Source organism: Colius striatus, chromosome 4, assembly GCF_028858725.1.
Source record: "Colius striatus isolate bColStr4 chromosome 4, bColStr4.1.hap1, whole genome shotgun sequence".
NCBI classification, from domain to species: domain Eukaryota; kingdom Metazoa; phylum Chordata; class Aves; order Coliiformes; family Coliidae; genus Colius; species Colius striatus.
Window position 1 is genome coordinate 88,754,982 of NC_084762.1, and position 12,754 is coordinate 88,767,735.

Sequence of the window (12,754 nt, forward strand, 5' to 3'; positions counted from 1 at the left end):
CAGCAGCCACCTGACAGCCCCCTGTCTGAACATGGACACTGGGTACAATGCTCTCCATAGCATTGTTGGAGGATAGTCAGTTAGAAGGTGACTAACTTCTACACTACATTGTTAGAGGTAACTATGTGGCTGATAATGTTCTAATTAGTTCAGTCAGACTTTTTCCTCAACTCACAAGCCATCTGTTTCTGCAGAAGTATCAGATTTTCATTTAACACCCTCCCACACAATGTGGATTCAGTAGTGGGCAGGTGAATGAGATCATTAGTCTGAACAAAATGACTAAGATTCTGCCTAACTTTTTGCTTGATTTCATGACTTTCATTCCTTTTCAGTAATGGGTAAGAGTCTGTCAAAATTCACTGATTAACAAGTAGTATCGATATTAACAGCTATTGGTTCTGCTGCGTATGTTTACTAATAGAGTGGTCAGTACTGAGCTAACAGATGAAGATTCATAATTATGCTATAAGAGAATACAATATTTAATTAAGAATTCAGGTTTGATGCATATTTGAGTTCTATTTCTTGCCTAGATCAAGTGACTTGTGAACATTGTAGAACCAATGATATGTACAGTAAGGAAAATGAATATTAATCAGTAGTAAAATCAATGTATTGTTGTCTTATTTCAGCAGGATAGGACCTCCATCCTCTCCTACAGGAGGAGAGAAAGAGGAAAATCCTGCTTTGCTGGCTGAGAATTGTTTCAGGGAACTACTAGGACGAGCAACCTATGGAAATATGAACAATGCAGTGAGACCAGTTTTTGTGTAAGTTGAAAATTTATGAAAGGTCTTAAGAGATTTTTTTTTTAAACTTTAATTATGTTGTATTATTAAATTCCTTCATCTTTTTAATCCCAGAGGATTCTACTGACAATTATTCATGTTTCTTTAGAAAATTCCAACTCTCTTAATCTCCCTTCTTCACTTCTTTGTAGCCTATCTATTCATTTCAAGACAGTGCAATATAATGATATAATGGGTTGTTGCCTCAGCTGGCCTTTCTTTTGAAATGTTGAACTGTTTGTTTGAGTTATAGATGTCCCATAGATGACTGCTGCAGTTAGTGAAGACAGGCCAAGTAAAATACAGGCAGCACAAAGGAACTGTGTCTAGATTAATATGTAAAGTTAAGATTTCTATTTTCCTCCAGTCTTGCTCCAAGATCTGTTTATTCTGTGAGGAGCATCTTTAGCAGCTCATTTAGTAGTGGATGACAGGTGTGCACATTGTGCACAGTTGTTTGCAGTACAGATTCTTGCTAATGTATTATCCTGTCCAGGGTTTTTGAGTTCTCTGCATTCACCCAATTTCTTCCTTAAAACATATGGTGTGAAAAAAGCTACAAGTATTTCAATCACTTATATCCTATTTCATCTCTGGAAGTGTCTACAAAGTAGGTATGTTCTCAGGAGAAGTCTTTACAGGAAGCTCTAGACTTGGTGATATTACTTTCAAACAACAGTTTTTCCTGGAGAGCTGCTTATTCCTTTGAGATTTTCAAGATACCCACCTGTTATGGGAATATCTTCTCTCAGATGGCCTAGTTCTTCCCACAAAGACTAACAGTTTGCTTCATACACTGAAAGACTGTCAACCTAACAAAAGCTGTTTCAAAGTTACTAATGTTGAGTAAGAACAGAAATACAAAAAGAAGATACTAAGGGCAGAAAACTATTGTAGCCTCTTTGTCTTTCACCCAAAACCATTAAATGTAAAGGAATTTTGCTATAATTTATTTATTACTTTCTATGTGCATCTATCATACTGACCTAATAAGAGTTTAATTGTTGCACACTGGAGTGTTTTACTAAAAAGTTCATCCTTTCCTACATTTAAACTTCACATTACTCCCAAATACCTGCCATTACAGTGAACATTTAGGTACTAAGCAGTCTGGAACATTGTCGCTGCTGCTTTCTTACTGCTTTTAAGTTCCTTTTATGGGAATATCTCAAAACTTTATCAGCATGTTATTTCAATCTTTTGTATCCTTTCATTATCAGGGAGTTTTCCATAAATCCTGATTCTCTGGAATGGATTTGGTGCTTGGTTTTGAATTTGGGAAGGTGTCACCTGCATTTCCTGTAGCAGATCCAAAGCTGTATCTATTTAAAGTGTTATTTCCAGATGAACTTCTTGCTCCCTATAATCATTAGGAGCTGTTTCAGTCTTTGTGTACCTCATGCCCCATGCTTCCTTTGTGCCCTGAAATCAGTAGATAATTGTCATAGTTTAGGCCCATCAGGGAACAAAAGACCACGATTAGCCTTAAGTACCAAAGACCTGAGGATTGCCAAAGGGCAGAGAGAGCTTGATTGCCCCTTAAGGTTCAGGACAAAACAGACCAGGCCACTCGGCTTGGGGAAGGAAACAGAGAATAATTGAATGCAACATCAACTAAAACATAACCTTAAAACCCCAAAACATAACCAAAATAAAATAACACAGAGAGTAACAACAATGAAGATTCTGACCAGCCCTTTAAGACCACCTTCTCTCCACTCCTCCCCTCTTTCCGGGCTCAGAGCCCTGATCCCAGTGTTTTTACCTCCTTCCCCCTGAATGGCTCAGGGGGACAGGGAGTGGGGGTTTCAGTCAGTCTATTCCTGATAGTTTCTACCCTTTGTCTCTCCTCAGGGCCGGTGGGCTCCACACCATTCCTCCCTGCAAGTCCGTGGGGTACCTGCACGGGCTGCTCTGACGCGCATTTATCCCAAAGGCTGCAGCTCCTCTCTGCCTCTCGTGTGGGGCTGCTCTGCGGCGCGCAGGCTCCAGCACGGCCTGTGCCATGGCCGCCTCCTCACACAGTCTGTCACCTGTCTGGGTGCACTCACATGGAGCTGCTGGTTGCTCTCAGTCCTGCCATGGCCCTGCATGGGTTGCAGAGGCACAACTGCATTCTTGCCACGGCTTGCAGAGAGGTCTCTGGTCTTTTGCTTCTTCTTCCTTCCTCCTTCTCTGACTGTGGGGTCTGCGTGGTCTTCTCCATCTTGTATCACTCTTACACCTCCTGCCAAGCACTTCAAATTCCCATCCCTAAATAGTGCTGGCAGAGGCGCCAGATTGGCCCAGCCGGGTCGGAGGTGGGTGTGAACCCAGGAGCTGGGGGAGAGTCCAAAAACTCTTTACCGGTCTTCACTGCAACCCCCTTCCCCCGTTACCAAGCAAAAGCTGCTCCCTACTAAACCATGACAATATTGACCAGTTACTCAGAATATATTATCTCTTCTGTGAGTTGAGAATCTTTGTGGTCACCATTTTTGTGTTCCATTTTGAAGAAGAATTGATAAATAAATTTATCTTTTGATAACTACTGTAAAGGCTTAGTTGTTCTGAAGAGCAAGAGATGCAGAAAAAGCAATTTCCAAGTTATTTTTTCTAAACAAAAAGGGAGTGCCATGGAGCAGAACTGGTAGAATGAAAGGTTGAGATTGTGAATCTTTGCACTCCATGTAATTGAAAAACCTGACTTAGTTTATGTATCTTTGATTAGAAAACAGTTTCTTCTAACAGTTTTTGACAATTTCATAGCTCTGTAGGAAGCTCTGGAAATAAAGAGAAGGCCATTATTTACAGTGCTAACAGTGAAGATGCAGGTTCAGTTCTTCACTTAAGTCTTGCTTCATGTGGAATTGGAAAATCAGTCAACATGCTATCACTTCCTTGGAAAATTTGAGAGAAAAATCATAGAATGGTAGGGGTTGGAAGGGACCTTTAGAGATCATCCAGTTCAACCCCCGTTCAGAAGCAGGTCCACCAAGATCAGGTCACAGAGGAACGCATCCAGGAAGGGCTTGAAGACCTCCGAGGAAGGAGACTCCACCTCCCTGGGCAGCTTGTGCGAGGGCTCCCTCACCTCAGCAGTGAAATAGTTTTTTCTTACATGGAAGTGGAAGTTTTTGTGTTCCAGATTCATCCCATTACCCCTTGTCCTGTTGCTAGATACAATAAAAAAAGTGATGCCCCAACCTCATGATACCCCCTATTTAGATATTTTTAAATGTTAATGAGATCTCCCCTCAGTCTCCTCCAGACTAAACAGCCCCAGTTCTCGCAGCTTTTCCTCATACAGAAGATGTTCCAGTCCCCTGATCATCTTGGTGGCCCTAGTATTGTGAGGCTGAGTACATTCAGAAATTGAGGATTAAAATATAAGAAGGTAGTTGAAATCTGAAGTAATTCTTCTGGTATGGCTTTGGATTGACCTTAATTTTCCTTGTCTTTGGCTGAAAATCTCCATGGTTATTAGTGTCTCAACATTTAGCAGCTATAAACGCTCAAATTCTCATTTTTAATGTAATCTGACAGGTCAACCTGGCAAACTGCTTAACTGAAGTAAAAAACTGTATATTAATAAGAGATGAAAAAAAGAGTATTTTTGTCAACAGTCACAACCTATTTAGACTTACTTGGCACGTATTTGCAATGGTGAATAGATCAGGCAGATCCCTAGGGTTACAGAAATGTAATGAAGACAAACAACTTCCTGAGAATAACAAGTTACACCCTATTCACTTCCATTCTTACAAAATATCACATGACCTGTGCAAGCATTTTGAATATGAAAAGACTGGTGCTTAATATTCTTATTGAAAACATGATACATGAGAACATCATTTTATATATTCTCATACATGCCTCAGTTCTGCTTTCTAATCATCAGCATCAATTTATCATTTTGTACTGTCAGGGTTGCTTGTGTGTGTGACAACGTGAGTGAATTCAGCGACCCTTAGAGGCATTTAATCCATAAAGCAGTAATTGGCACCATTGGTTCTGCTGTCTTAATTGGAAAAACCTAATTGTGCACATTTGCTCCAAATATGCAGCAGATCTTAATGGAAGACAGAGTTTGGCATTTGTTAATCCAGCGATAAAATCTTTTGCAATCTTGCTTGGATATTCTTAATTAAAAGAAATATAATTGGGGAAAAAAAACCCCACAACAGGCAAGACGTGACTTGATTTAAACTAAACCAAATACACCATGCTGAAAATACCATTTACAGTCTTTCACAAAAACAAAACTATATTGAATGTGCTGCCTACATTATGACAAGTAGAAAATATTGCCTGCAGCAATCCTTAGGAGGAAAATTCCAGTATACAAAGTGTGCTGTCCATTGAGCTACTATACAGAACGTTAACCTAAGCTGTTGTTTTCTCCCTGTTCTCTTCCCATCAATTCAGTTACCTGAAGCAGCTAAATCTTTGCCTTTTTGGAAAAGTAAAGCTGCATGTCTTGTTTTGAGAGGAAAAAGCACATGCTACTTTGAAAGATGAAAGGATCAGTACCAATCAGAACATAGCAAAGAGTGTGATTTTGATGAGACAAAAAGAAAATAGGTTAGCTAAAATAAGCTATTGTGTGCAAGACATGATGGACTGTACTGGAATGATATTAGGGAGGAAGAAGACATGAATAAGTATATTGTGGGCCACTAAACCTTGAAGGATTTAAAGGGATAATATTATTTGTCTTTCCATACCAAGGCAGGATTAAATATACCTGTGTGGTTTGAATGTACACCAGAAAGGCAGCTATCACCAACAGGTAGTCCAGTTTAATATTTAGTCATGCAAATGTGCTATTTCCTTGGCAGAAAAACTTAATGCCTTTGAAATTCCTGAAAATCTTTCCTGCAGGGGTTTCCATTAAAGCTATGCAATGTGTTGAAATGGCAGTATGTTTTTGTAGCTCTGCAGTGGACTGCAAGATAATTTAGGGCACGGGAGAGGGTAGCTTTGTGCCAGCTGGTTTAATCAACCTTGAAGGAGACCTGTGTGCGTGGCTGAGTTGCTGGGCTGGTAGCAGCTGGCTGCTGACTTAATTGAGACCTCCAGATTCTAGGTAAGGTATGTTATGGCATTCAGTCAGTCCTCCTGCGTTCAGAATACTGACTTTTTTCAGCAGTATGCTTTCAAGGTTGTTATTTGAAGCATCTTCATCTTGCCACGTTCTTTGGGAAAGGGTAGACCAATAGTGATTCTGTAGCTGAGATACCTGTTTAACAGGAACTGAAGTAGTTTTTTTAAAGTTTTTTGTGATCTAAGTTTCTTTTGTTTGTTGAGTGGGCATTTTTAAATTGTTTGTTTTGATGGTTTGGTTTTCTTTTTGGAAAAAAACTGAAATCATTCGAATTTAAAGGCATCTCAAGTTCCCTTTTTTTCAGTCTCCTACATTTAAAAGTGCTTTTTTTCTGTCATGCTTTTCCAGGTACTCAGAAATACTTTTTGGAAAATTTGATGTGTGCTCTATACATTGCTTAAGCACTATGCTCAAAGCTGAGTTTCTTGGCTTTGATTGAAACTGTGACAAAGCTTTTCATTTGTGGTTCCTATCTCATTTAAAGGCAAACCAATGCTTTTATCTTTCTGATTCTATTTTGATATTAATGCTTACAAATACATAAAGGGTGAGTGGCAGAAGGATGGAGCCAGGCTGTTCTCAATAATGTCCAATGACAGGACAAGGGGCAATGGGTACAAGCTGGAACATAAGAGATTCCAAGGAAACATAAGGAAAAACATTGTCACTGTGAGGGTGAGGGAGCACTGGAACAGGCTGCCCAGATGGGTTGTGGAGTCTCCTTATCTGGGGACATTGAAAACCCACCTGGATGAATTCCTGTGTGACCTACTCTAGGTGGTCCTGCTCTGGCAGGGGCTTGGACTTGGATGATCTTTCGAGGTCCTTTCCAGCCCTTGATATTCTATGGTTCTGTATGTGATTCTGTGATATTTCTTGCAGAAAGTGTGGCAGAAGTGATTCAGAGTGATAAAAGTATGTACACGAAGTGGAGCTATTTTTTGTTTTCTGTAAACCACTGTAAAAACCAAAATAGTTCCTAAAGTCTGTATGCTGGTTGTAACATTCAACCTTAATTGTCTTGTAGCTCCTGGTAACAATTGCTGTGGGTTTTTTTAAAGTAAAAATCTGTCAAGGTATTATAAACATCTTCCTCAATGTCTCATGTAAATAAGCATATAGATTTTATGCCTTCCCTTTGTATGGAAACAGTTTATTCTTGTATGAGAATGTTTGGTGTGACTAGATTCCTTAAAACCTAGAAACTAGAAGATCATGAATTTATCTTACAACCAAATGTTTTGTGATCCTAAACCTTGAAAACAAATGCTTTCAGAAGTTCTGATTTTCTGATCTAGGCAATAAGTCGTGGTTTAGAAGCTGTATGTAAGGAAAAAATGGCTTTGAGGTGAATTTTGGGAGAACTGTAATGTTATTTTTTTCAGATTATTTAATTTTTGATTACAGGCATTTAGACCATCACAGACTATGGGATCCCAATGAATTTGCTGTTTCCTGCTTCAAAATCATCATGTATTCTATACAGGTAGGATTTTCTGTAGGATTTATTTTCCTTATATACATGTTTCAAGCACTTGAGACAAGATAAAGTGCTCATCTCATCGTTATAGTAATAGACAGTAGATGAAGTCAAAAAGTCATCTCCTTCTCTGGGGACATTCCAAACCCACCTGAATGAGTTGCTGTGTGACCTACTCTAGGTGGTCCTGCTCTGTCAGGGAGGTTGGACTGGATGATCTTTTGAGGTCCCTTCCAGCCCTTGAGATTCTGTGAATCCATAAGATCCCTTTCCAGGACTCCTTAGCCATATTCTTTAAACTTTTAAAATAGTAATCTAATCGTGGTTCATGATCAGAGTTTATCTGATGTACTTTCAATTAATGTATGCTTGTAGGAGAAGAAAAGATACTAAGGAATTCTCAATGGAACATAGTGCAGAGATCCCTTAGCAAGCTCCAGACAAGGAACAGGGTAGCCATGCTGATCTGATACTGTGCTTGTTAAATAAATCTCTCTTAAGTTGGTCATGTGGCCTTGCCAGTACAGCTGTACTGTTTTACAACCCAAGAAAACAATTTCACATGGAACTGTGATGTGCTAATCATTTTTTATTAACAGGCAGCCTCTGCTGTCTCATGTAAACATGATCAAAGCCTGATTCTTGTCGCATCCAGCACAGACACTCAAAAAGATAAAGTCATAGAAATCCAGGTTAGCACAAGGACATTGAGGTTCTCAGTAGTTCTATCATGGCCCTTTTTTCTAAGACCACCTGAAGTCCTTGAACTGAATGAAGCTGAATGAACGTTAGCTGAAGGAAGTACCACACCATGCATCCTCCGTTCTTGTAAATGTGCCTGGATATTTTAATACTGTAAGCTTTTGTATACTGTGTTGGATGGACCTGTGTGACTTCATCTGTCATGGCGTTCTTTTAAATCCATATTTAATCCTGAACTGATTGAAATTGAGGTAAATTTCTGAATAAGAATGTTGCAGAATAGGAACATGGCAGTGATTATAGCTGAGTGATGTGTGAGTTTATTCTCGTTAAACACAGATAAAGCTTTTCTGTTTGTTTTTTAAAAGGCACAATATTCTCATCATGTAATACAAGAAATTCTTGGACACCTTGATGTTCGCAAAAGGGACTCACCAAGAGTTCGTGCTGGCATTATTCAGGTTCTTTTGGAAGCAGTTGCCATAGCAGCTAAAGGATCAATAGGTAAGTTGTATGAAGTTAAAGGCATCAGGTCAAGGGATAGATCTGAAGGGTAGTACTCCATTTTACTTTGTTTCAGACTGAACAAAAGCATGTATTTTGCAAAGGTTTTGTATTTCTTATTTATTTTCTACTTTGTGCTGGTAAAATGCTTGAAATCTTACTTTGTTTACAGTTACTCAAATGTACTTACCTGCTTATTTGACTTTTATAATCCTTTACATTGAAAAAAATTAGTTGATATATTTTTCCAACCTTGTGAAAAGCAGTAATTCCAGTTTGGTAAGAAGTTGCAAAGCCCAAGAGAATTGTGTGTGACTACAGACTGTCAGGAGCACTGTCGCTTTGTGATACAGCTGCTGTGAGATGAGTGGCAATATGAGAGTCAAGAGTAGAATGATATTTGAGAAATTTAACCTTAGTAACTATGAAGTAACTGAAATAAGGTGAATTATGTCATTTAAGCTGGTGGAGTTCCTTAAAATAAGAGTACTTAGAAAGCTGTGTACATACATCTACTTTGATCTCCTAGTGAACTGTGTTACTTTGCCTCATTAGCTTGAGTCTGAGTCTTTCACTTCATACAAGACTTTCTTGCATGCATAGGCTGTTGAAGTCTTCTACTGTGTTATGAAAAGAGACTGTTATTTGATCCAATATATAAAACTAGATTTTAGTAGTGGTTTTTTAAATAGCTGAAATTCATATGCTACTACCTAGTTTAACCCAGTGTTGATCCTCAAGTTCGACAGTCACTCATAGTTTCTGTGTAAAACTTGTATGGTAGCTTGACTCTAGTCAAGACTCTAGAATCATAGAATGGTAGGGATTGGGAGGGACTACTAGAGATCATCCAGTCCAACCCTCCTGCTGAAGCAGGTTCACCTAGATCAGGTCACTCAGGAACGTGTCCAGGTGGGTTTTGAAAACCTCCAGAAAAGGAGACTCTACACCCTCCCTGGGCAGCCTGTGTCAGGGCTTCCTCACCCTTACAGTACACAGGTTTTTCCTTAAGTTTAAGTAGAACTTAACATACACCTTTTAAATACTTGTAATTGTGAATTGTTAACCGTCAACAGCTGTTTTTTCACTCCTCCTTCCCACTGGACAGGGAGAAAGTAGAAAAAAGGTGAGAAGACTCATGAATCAAGATAAAGACAATTTAATGGGTGAAGCAAAAGCTTTATGTGCACAATGAAAGCAAAGGAATTTATTCAGTATTTCCCACTGGCACGCAGATGTTTAGCTCCTTCCTGGAAAGCAGTGCCTCAGTGTGCAAAGACAAAAGGCATATGAACAAATATCTGTCCCACTCACTCCTTTCTTCTGTTTTCCTTGAGTTTTTATTGCTGAGCATGACATTTTATGATGTGGAAGAGTCCTTTGGTCAGTTTGGACAGGCTGGCCCAGTCTTTGTCTCCTCCCAGTTTCTTGTACATCCCTCAGTAGGGACAGATTGGAAAAAAGAAAAAGCCTGAACACTTACTGTTCAGCAACAACCAGAACACTGGTATGATTTCAATACTATTTCAGTCACAAATCCAAAGAACAGCACCATCCAGGCTGCTAGGAGAAAGTTAACTGCATTCCAGCCAGACCCAGTACAACCTAATGGTACCAGATTCCACATCTACACCTCATTACATTTCCTGGGTTAGGCATACTTCAAAAGTTGATACCCAGGCTATCTCCCTCAAACAGTGGATTTCACTTGTACTTTCCAGCTTAATCGGCTTTTTCCTGAAAAGAGATTGAAAAGGTTAGTTTTCATTTTCTCAAGGCATTTTCCCTAAGCAGATGTAATCATTGTTACATGTTGTTTCCAGGCCCCACAGTTCTGGAGGTTTTTAATACCTTGTTGAAGCACTTGCGCATCAGTGTGGACTTTGAGCTGGGTGATCGGCGCAGTTCAGCAGGAAGTGCCACTTTCAGCACAAGCTCCAAGGAAAGCGATGAGAGAATTGTGCAGAATGCTATTATTCAGACCATTGGTGAGTAATTACAGTAACATAGGTTTGGTTAAAATTACCCCACTTCTCTTCCTTCCTCAATGAGAAGTTGTTAAAACAGCTTGAATCAAAAAGGAGAAATGGCAAGTGTGATATCTCTGTACTTGCCTCTAAATCTCAGGCTCACATTATATATTTGACTTCTGAAAGACTATTGTTTTGTTAACTGAGCAGAAAGCCAGGAAGCTCAATGAAAATGAAAACAATAAATTTGTTGGTTATATTATTATATGACCCTTGAAATATGGGCATCACTATGTACCTTTGGTCCTTTAATGAAAATCATATTGCAAGCAATCATACACAGTAATACATTTTTGTTGGTACTGCTTGAAAATGTATAGAAGCCAGAGTTAAACATAGTGACAACAATGACACCTAATGGCCAGTTGTGCTTCTGTGTTGTAATGAAAGTGTTTTATAGCACAACACTGAGATGAGAGCAACAGTTTCTGTAAATGATTTCATTAAAATAACCTCTCCTTTTTTTCAGTCTTTCCCTTAGTGGTAATGATACTGTGTAGTGCAATACATTTATAATATGTATTCCTTTAAAGAACAAATGGAATGCAGCTTAAATTTTCTTCACTGATCTCTGCTTTTGCTTATGTCTTTCTAGAATAGTAGCAAATATGTTGTAGATTATTCCTCACTATTACAGAAAAATTCTTAATTTAAAAGGTTAACCCCCTCAGCCCATCTCCTCAAACCCACAATGCAGTCTTTTAAAGTAAAGCTGCTTGCTATCAAAGTTACATTTATAATATAGACTGGACTAGACTAGCTCAACTTGGAAGGGACCCATAAGGATCATAGAGTTCAACTCCTGCTCCTCACAGGACTGAGGAAATTGTAGACTGCAATGAGAGTACCTCTCAGCCTTCTCTGAGCTGAGCTGCACAAACCAAGTGACCTCAGATGCTCATAAATTATTCTCTCAAGGCCTTTCACTGTTTTGGACACCCTTCTATGGACATACTCTTAAGAGTTTCTCCCAATTGAGGAACCCACTCCCTGCTGGAGTGCTCTGCTGCCACTCCTGCCAGCACCAGAGCTGCTCATCTCAGCAGTCTCAAAGTAATAGTCATAGAATACTGAGATTTCTCTTCACACAACTGTAATATTTCATGGTGACTTAAGAACAAGCAAAAGTAACAACATTGTGTTCCATGAGAAACACTTCCAGTTCCTCACTGGTTACAAATGAACAGATGTCACATATTTAACCTTTTAAATGGGTTATTTAGAGGAGATAAAATTAGAAAGTTTTAGGATGCAAAGCAGAAAGTAGGCATCATGGAAAGACTTTGTAAAGCCCATCTGTAGAAATTAACAAGTCATCATTTTATTCTTCATTGATATTTTTGCTTTGTTGATGTACTTATAAAGCATTTCTTTTAAAGAGAAGGTACTATACCTCTTTCATTTCATTAGGATTTTTTGGAAGCAATCTTCCAGATTACCAGAGATCAGAGATTATGATGTTCATTATGGGAAAAGTACCTGTTTTTGGGACAACTTCACAGTCACTGGATACCAGTCACCTTGGGTTTGTATATCCTACATAATTAAATTTATGATTTAAAAATTACATTTTAGAATCCTGAAAAATGAAGATATACAAAACATTAAGAAAAATGTTCCTTTGTGACTTACTCTAGGGTGGTCCTAGAGCAGGGGGATTGGACTGGGTGATCTTTCAAAGTCCCTTTCAGCCCTTAAGATTCTATGATTGTTTAGGGGCTACAGTGTCAGCAGTAAGAAACCAATCTCCAGACATGTTACTGATAGAAAATACCTGATTAGAATGCAGCTTACTTTGCACTAAAATATTTTTCTCCAAACCTGTCCAGATGTTTCTGAAATTACCTACATAATGGTGGTTAATTCCAGAACTCCTTATGTGTGTGTTCTGTGAATGAGGGAAATTGAACTATGACTACACCTTTTCAAATAGCTGCATAATTTCTAAATGGTTTTTGTTCTTTCTTCATTCTATACAAGCTGACTCCAAATTGAAGAATAAACTGCAGAAATTCCATTGAATTTATTTTGGCTTTGATATTCCCTATCTACTTAGAAATAGGAAAAAGCTATAGGTAGGCAGAGCAGGAGGTCTTCAAAACCCACCTGGACATGTTCCTGTGCCACCTGACAGATTGACCTGCTTCTGCAGGGGAATTGG

The 12,754-nt window shown here is 38.8% G+C and overlaps 1 protein-coding gene across 8 annotated transcripts in view; it reads left to right on the forward strand.

Moving 5' to 3' along the window:
- The window catches only part of EFR3A (EFR3 homolog A), an 80,955-nt gene that overhangs the window by 44,073 nt on the left and 24,128 nt on the right, over positions 1-12,754 (forward strand). For 7 of the 8 annotated variants that reach the window (XM_061995249.1, XM_061995244.1, XM_061995251.1 and 4 more), the window contains 5 exons: positions 636-773; positions 7,285-7,363; positions 8,428-8,563; positions 10,387-10,551; positions 12,004-12,118. In XM_061995249.1, coding sequence (XP_061851233.1) covers positions 636-773; positions 7,285-7,363; positions 8,428-8,563; positions 10,387-10,551; positions 12,004-12,118 — 633 coding nt within the window. The remainder of the gene's footprint in view (positions 1-635; positions 774-7,284; positions 7,364-8,427; positions 8,564-10,386; positions 10,552-12,003; positions 12,119-12,754) is intronic. The other variant, XM_061995248.1, reaches the window with a different exon arrangement.